This window comes from Rutilus rutilus (assembly GCF_951802725.1).
Source record: "Rutilus rutilus genome assembly, chromosome: 15".
NCBI classification, from domain to species: Eukaryota; Metazoa; Chordata; class Actinopteri; order Cypriniformes; family Leuciscidae; genus Rutilus; species Rutilus rutilus.
In genome coordinates this window covers 12,889,882-12,901,984 of record NC_140220.1, presented here as the reverse complement: position 1 = coordinate 12,901,984, position 12,103 = coordinate 12,889,882, and the positions used below count along the sequence as shown (strand labels likewise).

General features: G+C 36.5%; 1 protein-coding gene across 6 annotated transcripts; it reads right to left on the bottom strand.

Annotated features, from left to right (window-relative positions):
* Positions 1 to 5,659: 5,659 nt before the first annotated feature.
* Positions 5,660 to 11,894, bottom strand: pdcb (phosducin b). Of its 6 annotated transcripts, none has more exons than XM_084432367.1 (5): positions 11,742 to 11,841; positions 10,414 to 10,522; positions 10,009 to 10,074; positions 9,213 to 9,361; positions 5,660 to 8,976 (listed from the first exon to the last, which is right to left on the bottom strand). In XM_084432367.1, exons 3-5 carry the CDS (start codon positions 10,055 to 10,057, stop codon positions 8,461 to 8,463), a joined length of 714 nt encoding a protein of 237 aa, XP_084288493.1. In that variant the 5' UTR covers positions 10,058 to 10,074; positions 10,414 to 10,522; positions 11,742 to 11,841; the 3' UTR covers positions 5,660 to 8,460. The 6 variants fall into 6 exon arrangements, with proteins under 6 accessions (XP_084288493.1, XP_084288497.1, XP_084288496.1 ...); XM_084432371.1 differs by having other exon boundaries at positions 9,234 to 9,361; positions 11,742 to 11,806; XM_084432370.1 differs by lacking the exon at positions 10,414 to 10,522 and having other exon boundaries at positions 9,234 to 9,361; positions 11,742 to 11,894.
* Between the last annotated feature and the right edge of the window lie 209 nt (positions 11,895 to 12,103).

Sequence of the window (12,103 nt, the reverse complement as noted above, 5' to 3'; positions counted from 1 at the left end):
TAACGTGCTTATTACCGTTACTATTTCCTACTAGGAAAAAACGTCTTCTTCTTCTTTGGGTTTTAATGGTAGCTTGCATCCTTGACGTTGCATTACTGCCATCTTCTGGTTCTAGTTATTTCACATATTTTTAGTCATCATATTCTTGTCATTAGTCCCGATTTTGTCAGAAAACAAATCAAATATTTAATTCCTTGCTCACTCTTACTGCAGTCCATTATACTCTTTACTCCATGTCCTATTAGTCCTATTTTTTCCATGTCTTTAATCATAACTATTCTCTGTAATTCATATTTTGAACAATTAATTAACACATGTTCTACAGTCTCAGGTATTTGACATTGATCACAAAACCCAGTTGGATGTTTCCCCATTATATGCAGAGTACTATTTAATTTATTATGCCCTATTCTTAATCTGGTTACAATAGTTTCTTCTCTCCTGTTTCCTCTCTTACTTTCTACATTGCCAACTCTTCTTTTAATTGAGTATAGATGTCTTCCTTTAATTTCTTGGTCCCATCTTTCTTGCCATTTTTTCGTAATTTCTCCCCACACTATACTCTTTCCTTCTGATCTTGAAAGACTGATGACTGCTTCTATATTCTCTTTTTGAAGTGCTTCCTTAGCAATTGTATCTACCTTTTCATTTCCTATAATACCCATGTGCTGGGACCCACATAAATATAACGTCATCACCTTTATTCTTTATTTTTAAATAGATAGCCATAATATCATAAAACAACTCCTGATGATTCTTGACCATACCGGTCTTAAGACTCTACAGAAACAGAGTCGCTGCAAATTAAAGATTTGTTTAACTTAGTGCTTTCTATCCATTCTAATGCCATCAAAATGGCAAACATCTCAACAGCATACACACTTAGATGATCTGAAGTTCCCCTGCTCATCTCAATCGTCTGGCTGGGAACTAGGCTGCACCTGTAACTCCGGATATTGGGTCTTTGGATCCATCTGTAAAAACTTGCTTAAAATTACTATATTTTTGGTTCACATGTCTATAAAATTCACTCACCAAATCAACTTGATTATTTACTATTTTGGTCTGTAATACCTCTAAATCCACTATTGGAGCTAGGAAAAAACGTCCGCCATCAGGGCAGGCCCATTCTAGTCAACACAAACGACTGTGATTGGTCCAATCACAATAAGAGAAAAGTAACTTAGGTCTGTCTGGTACAAAATGTATTTTATATGGCTATGTCTGGAAGCAAGCAAAATCATCTCGAAAATGATCTGAAATAACTTTGGTAAGTTACAATAAAGCAATAAACTGTGATGATGTTCATTCATCATTGCAGCTGGGGTCCTACAAAGATGTGAACACTAGAGGGAGATGTAGGCTAGTGTCAAACATGCACTGACGTTCAAGGTCAATAACAAAACCAATAGAACATAAGGTTTTAGCCAACCTTGATAATTGGATAACACTTTCACGTGGACAACCTTTGCCTTAGTTTCCCCGTTTTGTTTTATATTTGAAATGCGGTTAAATCTGAATAAACGTGGTTGTCACTTCTCGCTCTGTTTTAATTCCATTTTTGTTCCCTTTTTTGTCTCCCCATATACTCTACTTACTGCCCATAAGTTTTGATGATTAGTATAATATCTCTACAATGAAATGCGCAAAATAATTAAAACATTATAAAAAGTTAAATGTCTTTATTGTTGATTTATGGATTGATTTAAAACAATAAGAATAAAGTGTACAGAGGCCTGTTTCAGTATGTTAACCCTAAAATGAGGGAAACTCTGGGTTTTCCATTTCAGAATGGGAGGTAGGCCTATGCCAAACCCAAGAAAGCGGGTATAGCCTAAGTGATCATTTACCATGGTAACTTACTCTGTGAACTTAACCTGGTCGGGAGCAAGTTTCCTTCGGTAAACCGACAGTCTTCTCCCTCTTTTTAAAGCATAAGTGGTGTTTAAATAGCCTACTTCATTCATTCATTCATCCATCCATTCATTGCACACATTTGTCACACAGAGACTGTCTAAAATGGCATTTTTTTTTTTTTTTTAATAAGATGAAGTTTATATAACTCCTTAACTGGTAACTGAAAATGAATAAGATTGAGGTTACATCATGAAGTTATTTGTATTAAACTCTGGTATTTTCTGAACATCACTGAACTGTGTTCATCTGTGCTGCAGAATCTGATGGACCCTCCTCCATGCTGTTCTGTCACACTCTGTAAAAAAAAGAAGAAAAAAAAGATATGAATACTAAGATATAAACTGACACTATAGGCTACTCTGCACAAAAATGTGAAGAAATGTGAATTTGTAGACTGTGTGATGTGTAGACACATAGTAATAACCTCTGTAGGCCTCTCTGTGGTAGCAAACACTGTTTCATCATCCCCACACTCTAAAAAATGCTGGGTTGTTTTAACCCAAAATTATGGACAAACCCAACTGTTGGGTTAAAAGTGCATCATCCTGTGATGATGAGTATTTGGTTTAGTACACCTTATAACCTTATACTACTTGTTATAATTTCTTGTGTATTGAGAATGTTCTACTGGTAAAAAGTATGGGGACCTCTTTTTTGGGGAGCTGTTGCCATGGTGATTTATAATATCAGAGCTCCATTGATCATGGCTTTTTATAGTCATTAAGCGTGATTTGAGACAATTCAGAGTTGATTGAACTAACTCAAATCGGCTGTTCTTAAACCGAAAACTCAGTTTCCCATCTCAGGATAAATCAACTCAAGAGTTCAGTTGGTTGAACCTCCTTATTGAAAGAGGACCCAAGTATAAGTACTCCCTGTTTTGTTCAGTTTGTTGTCCTGTCTCGTCAGTGTTAGAGTGTTGCTATTCTGTTTCCCTGAATGTTCCTGTTATGCTTTTTGGATTAAATACTTTTGGTATGGAATTCTCCTTCATCTAGCACTTCCTGTTAGCAGCTAACCGTGACAGTTACAAATCCTGTCTAAAAAAATGTAGTTGATAAAAGATAACTACAACATAGATGTGTTTGTTCACCTCTGTCTCATTTCTACTTGGATGATATTACTCCATTCATCTCTACACTCAGCTTCCTTCTCTCTTTCATGCTTTTCTCTTTCAATTACTTTCAGTTTTCCATTCCTTAGACCAGTCATAACACATCAATGTGACCACAGATTAATCAATATGGAATTTTCAAATGGAAGTAAAAAAAACATATAATAGTTGTTAATGCTCTTAGTGCCCCTCAAGCACTGGATATTATTTACAGTGAGACTGTTTGAAGAGATAGTGTAACCTCGCCTCTCTTTGCTATGCAGCCTTAATCAGCCAAGCAACGCTCTCTCTCTCACCTCTTTCAAATGGCAACACACTCTAGAAAACAAAGACCCATGGGAATATCTAAAGACCTCACACCTCATTTCATGTTTTGATTTTTTGTTGTTGTTGCTGGCTTTGCCTATTGGGCCAATGCATTAAAAATCACTGCACCAAAAAAGAAATAATGTAAAATCTTGTTTGCTTGATTCAAATAATTTTTGGTTAAACACAGAGCCTATAGCTGCCTGTTTTCAATATCCAAAAAAAGGCAATCATGCTGTTGTGCGCTTCCTTTACTAATGGAAAATGTTCTGTGTTTAGAATTTTTGTTCAGTGATTTGTTGCATTTTTTTTAAGCCCAAATCCTGGTTTCCATAGCGACATATGGGGAAAAATAAACTACTACTTCACCTTTGCGTGACAAAGCTATAAGATGTTGAGTAAGAAGAGTAGGAAGTTTTCAAGTATGTGTTTGTATGTGTGGGTGGGTGGTGAATGCTTCTGTCATTTTCACACAAAGCAGAGGTAAAAAGCCTTGTGACCTCATATCCCCCCGACTCCACCTCCATCCACCCCTTCACCCATGGCACCATTCACATCTGTCATTAATATCCATCATATCTGTCCACCCCTCTTTTTGTCCAATGTCACTCCCAAAAGGCATTATATTCAGAGCTCATAAAAACCCTTCAATAGTCAAAATAAATTCTTTCTTTTTTTAATGTTTTGCCTTCTTTAGGAAATTAGGAAAATATTATAATTTCTGCTATAATTCAGGACTCACTTGTTTTCTTTGTGGCCTAGTTCTAGAATGTTTTATACCGTGTCATTTTTGTTTCATTCTCGTGTCTAGCATGATTCATTCTGTCATAATTATTTTCAGAATTCCTGTGGATTTATCTGGGTTAAATGATTGCTTACCTCACAGGCTTACACAAAGCTTTAAGTTTTCAGTTGGACCACAATGAATACTGCTCTATGTCATATGGTATCATGAGGACTGATTACTATAGCTTATAAATAACCACAGATCTTCTGCATTAAAGGAGTAACATGTTTTGAAATATCTTTAATTTATATAAATGCTAGTATAGTGTGCATTAAAGTGATATTAATTAAATGTTTGTGGAGGGAATGTCAATACCTAAACTGGTCCTTTAAAAATTCTGGATCAGACGAAAAACAACAAATTTAATGCCAAATATTTGAGTCTGTAGTCAATATTTCTGTCACGGTGTGGAGCAGGCAAAAGAAGATGAGGGAGAATCAAATGTTCAAAAGCAAACTTTTACATACAATATGATTCAAACAGGTACAGACAGGCAGAAGGTACACACAGGCTTAGTAGGACGGAGATCGGACAAAGACTGACTGAACAGAATGGAACTAAATTCAAACACTGATGAACACTGATTAACAGAACACAGGTGACATAGATGATGATTATGATGATGATAATGACTAACTAAACACAGGTGATACAGATGGACTAAATGACAGTAACCATGGATACGAAGGAGTGGCGGGAAAAGAACAAAGGAAGACATGTGATTACTGAAAATACAAACAAACATTGACATGTGACAATTTCTAAATATTATATTATATTTTCAAAACAGTTTCAGTCTTGGCTACTATACTTTAATATATTTATATTAAAGGGGTGGTATAATGCCCCTTTTTACAAGTTGTAAAATAAGTCTCTGATGTCCCCAGAGTGTGTATGTGAAGTTTTAGCTCAAAATACCACACAGATAATTTTTTATAGCATGATAAAATTGTCCCTTTTTGAGGGTGAGCGCATCGTTTTGTGTGTGCCCCTTTAAATTCAAATGAGCCGCTGCTCCCGACACAGTGGGCGGAGCTTCAAGAGCTCCTGTGTGTTAGCAGCTCCAATTACCTCACATAGACACTAAAAATTTCAAAAACTTTTAGCCTTTTATGTTCAAACTGGAATCTGACAATGATAGAGAGACTCAAGAAGAAGTGACAACATGCAGAATGTAACATTTCTGAATGGTAAGTTGATGAATGTATGTATCTGATGTGGAGTTAACTATCTTCTAGTCATTGATTAGCATATTCTATAAATCGCTTGCTCTTCTCATAGGCTTTGTTGTGTGTTCCCGGGGGCGGGGTTTAAGTAAATTTGAGGGATAGTGATATCACTAACCCAGGAGGAGAAGCTCGTGTAGTCCCTATCAGTCATTTGTTGTAGTCCTTAAAAAGTAGATGTTGTTTATGCTCAAACAGCAACAAATAACTAAAGTTAGAAAAGTGAAATCATAATCAACCACCCCTTTAATATAGGCTATTCAAAACCCATGAAAAGCATATAACATATTAGGCATGCATTTTGTGATCATACGTTTATTTTGAAATAGTACAAAACACAATAAACCTTAATATTACAATAAAACATGACTAAAATATTTTCAGAGTTCCAGGCCTAAAGATCTTAATCTGCAAGCTTTATGATATATATATATACACACACACTCACACACATTTATATTGTTTCTATATGCAAGCTACTTTCCTTAGCCTATAAAGTATCCATAGAGTTATTAATCTTTAAATCTTTAAGTGTCTGAGCCATGAACCCGTAACAACATGTCTTAGGAATTAAGTCCAGACGAGGACTTGGATGTTTGGGCTACTCCTTCACGCATGCAGAGAGGATGGAAGCAAATATGGTGTCAGGTGCAGATGTTGTCAGAACATGTTCTAGTGAAGCGCAGACGACCTCGTCGCACGATATAGCAAGAGCTCGGCGCGAGACAAACAATATGTTACCACAAAATCACCAAACCCTGCAGGCCCTCTGTGGGTGTGTCTGCATGGCTTGGCCCTCAAGAGAAAATATGTTAGTCTCAAATTGGTTTGCATGTCTTTTTCAAATATGGAACAGACGGAAAAATAAATTGCTCAGCGACCCCACAAGCTGATGCAATTTTGTTGAAAATGCTGTTGAATTTGTTCTGACCTATGGTGAAATTAAAAACTCAGCCTGTATTTTGACACTGATCAAAATTAGTTCTTTAAATCCACTAATAAGATTACTTGACTAAGCTGATCAAAAAAGATCACTACTGCACACTAGGGGTTGACGACTTCAGATGTTTTTTCAAGTCGACGTTTGTGTGATGAAAGCATAGGATGAAAGTCGATTCGACTAGTCGCTGATGACGTCATTAATGAACAAATAAGCCTAATCTTGAGACGAGACTCAAATGTGCAGAGCTATATTGACACAGCGCTACACACAAGGCTATACATAACTGCTTACTAGTCGTTATTTTGTCTTTGGGTTGTTATAGTTCTCACAGATTTCTGCTCAGTCTAAATCAGATAGGCTACAGATAAAGTAGCACAGTAAACATTTATATGAATGCATTAGTATTGCGTGTGAATTAATTCTACCTGGCAGCCTCTCTCTAATAGCTGTGGGTTTTAGTTACTAATAAATATACGCTTGAACTTTTCAGTTTCTAAGCTATTTTATTGATAAATCACAGATCAGTGTTGACAACTTTTCTGCACTACTGAATAATTCTCCGTGCACGTGAACTGCGAGCGATACAAGCTTCTTTATGTGTGTGCATTACAATGCTGAATGACAATTAATTGTTGTGTACAATAAGCTGTTTAAAACGTGCATTCTCACGATCAATTTTGAGCATATAGATAGAAGCCTATAATCAAACGGAGCACTCTCAGAGTATGCATTTATTTGTCACATTAACTGTTTGGACACAGAGCTTTAAAGTGGACTTCCAAGATTTCTTATCCTGTTGCGCCCTCTATAGGCCATGACCAGCGACTAGTCGACGTCAAGCTTAAAGCGTCATGGCAGAGCATTACTAGTCTACTAGTCAGAGCAACCCCTAAACCGCACACACCAGTCATAAAAGCTTGACAATATGGTAGTCATATATTGATTGTTGTTAACTCTATAGACCCACCCATTTTAAGACAACGGCCTAATTTTATTCACTCCGAAAAGCCCTGGCTTCTTTAGTATACAAACTTTTAAAACAGTAGCACACATGTCTTTTGCTGGCTCACTTCTCCATAACCCATGGTTCATCTGGAGTTCAATTAAATCCTGATCATTTCCCATTACTGTGCAACTCAACTCAATGGAAGATTCCCATAAATACATAATTAGAACATGTCAAATAATGGGACAATTATTGGAAAATGTGCAAATGTGCATTATGGATTTATTATTTTAATATATAGTGGAACGTTTGAATCTGCACGTCAGAGTAAAGTCAGTTCCAGTGATTGTGTTTCAGCAAGTGCAGTCTCGCTTCTCAAACCACATTAAAGGAAGGTGCAAATTCTCTGGAATTTTGCTTTATTGCTTTCTTGATTGATTGAATTTTTTTTTTTCTTTGGAGTGACATGTAATTTGTCTGTAAGTGGAGCATGTGTTTAGGTAATCAATTCTATTTGAGGTCTACATTTTTTTTTTTTTTTTTTACTAAATCTATAATACAGGCTACTATAGAATGCTGAACGTTTCCATTTGAATTTATTTACTTATGCCTAAAAAAAAATACAATTTACATCAAAACCTCCTGGTTTATGCAAAATTTCAGCCAAACCAGTTTACAGGAAGACAGCTTGTGCATGCAAACCAAAAGTAAAACGATCAAATTTTACTCAGGATACTGCTTAAACCTCATGAAATTTCTGTACACAGAAAACCAAAAAGATGGGCAAGCATAGTTTAAGAAGCAATTCACAGTTTGGAAGCCATTTGAAAATATAATGTTTTGCTGCTTCTAAAGAAAGAGCTCTAAAAACGATCCTGGGCCATTCTATTTGCATAATCTTTTGCTACATGCAATCACATGTACAATATGTACATAAGTAGACACTAATTCATTCTTATCTATTTCACAGTCATGCGGTTATAAGAGGAAACATGATAGTTTAATATGTCGTTATCTTTCTTGACTTAATTCCATTCATGTTGCTTTTAAAACTGTACAAAACATTTATAGTTTTCTCTACCGTGTGCTCAAAGAGATCTTTACGTTGAGCTGTGTGTGCAAACGGATGCATCTCATCATGTTAACTGAAGAATAATGAAACTTATTCTTGTCAGATTCCTCCCATTCTTTTCATCCATTCTTACTTTCTGCCATCTTTCATCACTCCACATCTGCTTCCTCCTCCTCAGCTCCAGCGCCACTCTCCTTCACTGGCAGCAGTCCATATTCATTGAGGAAGGCCTCTACATCAGTAGCAAAGAACTCCTCATTGAAATGCTGCGTAACAGCCAGGAAGTTCCCCAGCAGCTCTCCAGCCTTGTACACTAGCAAGGTAGGCAGAACGTCATCTGAGAAACGCTCGCCAGCTCCGGTGGCGGCTGCTTGAATGCGGCAGAATTTAACCGTGGTATATTCGGAGGCCAAGCAATCCATGCAGCTGTTAAGCGCATCGCACCCCTTCACTCCATCTTTGTAGATGTGCACCACCACCACTGTGAGCCGGTGCTCCTTCTCAATGACCTCTAGAAAGGCCTCGCCACTGTCAAGGTCATACACAGTCTCGAATTTGGGCCCGAAGCTCAGGTGCTCGTGCATCTCCTGCATGCATTGCTTGCGGTACTTACGCAGACTTTTTTCATCATCTTCCTTTATTAACTCATACTCCTGTGCGCTCATCTGAGAAGGGAAAGAAAAGGAGGGAAATTCAAAGCTTGCAGAGTTTTGGGAGTAACTGCATTTATATTTGGGAGCAAATCCATTAAATCAGGGGGTTTCAGTTTTTGATGCCAAAGAAGATGCTTTTCATGTAAAGAAACTTTGACCTCACTTTTTTCAACCTCATTCATAAATGCATATTTCTTTTCTCCAAAGTGCTAATTTCTTATTTTGAAATCATAGTCAAAAGGGGAAACCTTGCGATTGAATCCACCCACACAAGCATCTTTGGGTTTCTGAGGGGACGACATCTGTCTTAGCAGCTCTCTCTTGCTGGGAGGCAGAACCTCCTGGTCCATGCTCTCCAATTTAAATTTACGCCAGTCATTGATGACACCCTTTGGGCCTAGAGATGGTTGGAGAGGAAAATGCCATAAATTAATGAACTGGATTACATCAATACGTAGATAGCCAACCATAAAGACAAGCTATATAGCCTACTATAGTCAGTTCAGTTTCAATGGTGGATGATATCAGTTCAATAATTCAGTTTCCTGCTCCTAACACAGGGTTTTCATGTGTGCACTAATCTTTGATTTATACACAAGAATAACTTGCTGTTCAGGAAGCTGGCAACCGATGCAGGGATTCACAAACTTTTTTGTCAGGTAAACCTATATTTAACCTTAAATATTTTCTGAGAAATTATTTAACAACACATTTGCATGTTCATGTACATGGTTCTCTGATGTAGGAAATGATCACATGACGAGCAGGTAAACAATTCTTTTTTTCTTTTTTTTTTAATGTAAGCGTTTTATTTTGATTGGGTCTATTTTTAAATGATTTATTTTATTTTACATTTTTATGATTTAATTAATTAGCTTTTCATCAACTCACAAACTCCCTGCAGTTCTCTCACAAACTTGAGTTTGGGAAACCCTGGTGCTATATATATATTCTGTTCCCATTCTGCATGCTTTTGATTCATTTGATCGCTTCCCTATGATACGTTAACTTTACAGTCTCACAAACAATAAGAGCCATACTGACCTGTGTGAGTTACCATCACTGGTTCCTCATCCACCATTCTGTCAGACATTTTTATCTGTTGATTATCTGTGGGAAAAGATCAAATCTTTATAACATCTATATTAACACATCTATACAAAATAAATCAAATTCTCAGAATTTTTTCAACAAAAGTAACAAAGGTTATAGGCTACGTCTCTGAAATACTATCTAGTTCCTAACAAAGAAAACAACAGACATATTAACAGTTATTTTAAGGCACTCCAGATACTTTTAATAAATGTATTAAATTCGAACAAATATAGCATCAAAACTACAGCATCAAATCTACTTAAGGTGGCATGTGGACAGTGTCTCTGTGTCGCCGAACCTGATCACTCTTTCTTGGAAGAAATAGGTTTATCAGGAATAAGAAGATTAGATTACCCCATGATCCAATTTGTTTGCACGAGTGGACGTCGGCGATATGATGTCATGGAATGACAAATTAACTGTCCTTGATTAATTCAGGACATGCATCACTCCCATTTCAACCCTGACAATTTAAATTGGATTTAGTCAGTTTATTTTTTAGTCTTTTTAATGCAGCTTACTATTTGATTCTACAAGCAATACCAATAATTTCATTACATACCACCTTAATGCCAATATTAAAATGACCAATTGTTTGTGTTCAGATCAGACATATAAAAAGGGATTTTTTTTCCCCTACTTCAAATGCATGGATGTCACCGCAGCAGATTAGCAGCTTAATACTAGAGCTTAGAGTCTTCATTTTGCCACGCTAGCCTCTGACCTCACGCCCCCGCAGCACCAGTACCTTTCACTACTCTCAGTAAATCACAATCGCTAATTGAGATTACAGCTATGATGCAATTCCTTGGCTCAGGTGGCAACAGTTAGAATCCTGTCAAGTTGCTTTGGAGGTTACTTCAGTTTTCTTTGTTATCTTTTTAAAACTTTGACAGTTGTTTTGAGCACACAGATTACTCTTTATGGGTTAAAATACTCATGAAACGTTAAAAAGCATGATATTATCACAGTCTTCCATTTCAGTTTGTGTCTTGGAAAATGGTGTCTTAAGATTCTTATCTTTCAGGGTTTCAGGATAATCATCTCAATTGCAAAAAGTGTCCCAATAATCCATATTTTCATGTTTAAACATTTATGATTATCGAACATTAAATTTGTGTTTCTCAAAAACTGTTAAAATTTGATGATGGAAATAAGGCTATACTGTTTTTAGCCACATTGATTCTTTATTACTTTAGCAAAGTCTTTCTGAATGTTTTTCTTTCAGACTGATCTGAATCTTTAAGTCTTGTTGAATCATGCAGAATAATACACATGGCATGACAGTTTGCATACTTTTCTAAGATAAATACACCGTAGACAACACTACTGTTATCTACAGTACATCAAAGCTTCTGAGCCAACCGCTTAAAAAGCCAGCTCCAAGGCTTGCTTTAGATTCAAAAACAGGAATTCTGCTGTAACTTTTAATGTGTAAATTAAATGAATACGTTTTTTTTTTTTTTACGTTTCATGCAATCTATATGGCTGTTACCTTATAGCTCATCAAAAATATGTTCAGGCCTATGATTACAAATCGATTTTTGTTTAATAACACTGTGACTGACTTAAAACTGTAAAACAAAACAAACAGGAAATTAAGACTATATGAGATGCATATAAGCATGAAACTGAATAGACTTAAGTTATAACCTGCAAAATCAAAACGTTTGCCTGCTCACCTTTTTTGTACCGTCCGAGTATGTCCCTTCAGTGAGCTGTGAGCTGTTATGTGGTCACTATCACCGTTGGCTTGTCCTTCATGCTTTTTTTAATGTGCATGGGGAGGGCACAAAGAAGCTTTCTTAAGTCAAGATACTTTGGACAACTCTGTGCTGCAGAAATAGCACAGGGAACTTAAGAGGATTTAAGTGCAGTAATTAGACACTGTTTAGAACACAACCAATGATAAAGGTACCATAGCTGAGAGAGGAGAGTGGTAAGAGGACAAGAGGATAAGGACGATATTGAGAATAATGTGGGGAAGAATGAGGGAAAATGTGAAAAAATTATGCTGAAATGTAAGAAAAAGATTTTGGTTTCT

Bases quoted from the DNA above. Each gene is read 5' to 3' on its own strand.
- pdcb (XM_084432366.1), bottom strand. From the start codon at position 10,057: ATGTCTGACAGAATGGTGGATGAGGAACCAGTGATGGTAACTCACACA. The intron at 9,362-10,008 runs GTCAGTATGGCT...AACCATCTCTAG, and splicing joins AGTGATGGTAACTCACACAG to GCCCAAAGGGTGTCATCAAT. The intron at 8,977-9,212 runs GTTTCCCCTTTT...TTCCCTTCTCAG, and splicing joins TGGGTGGATTCAATCGCAAG to ATGAGCGCACAGGAGTATGA.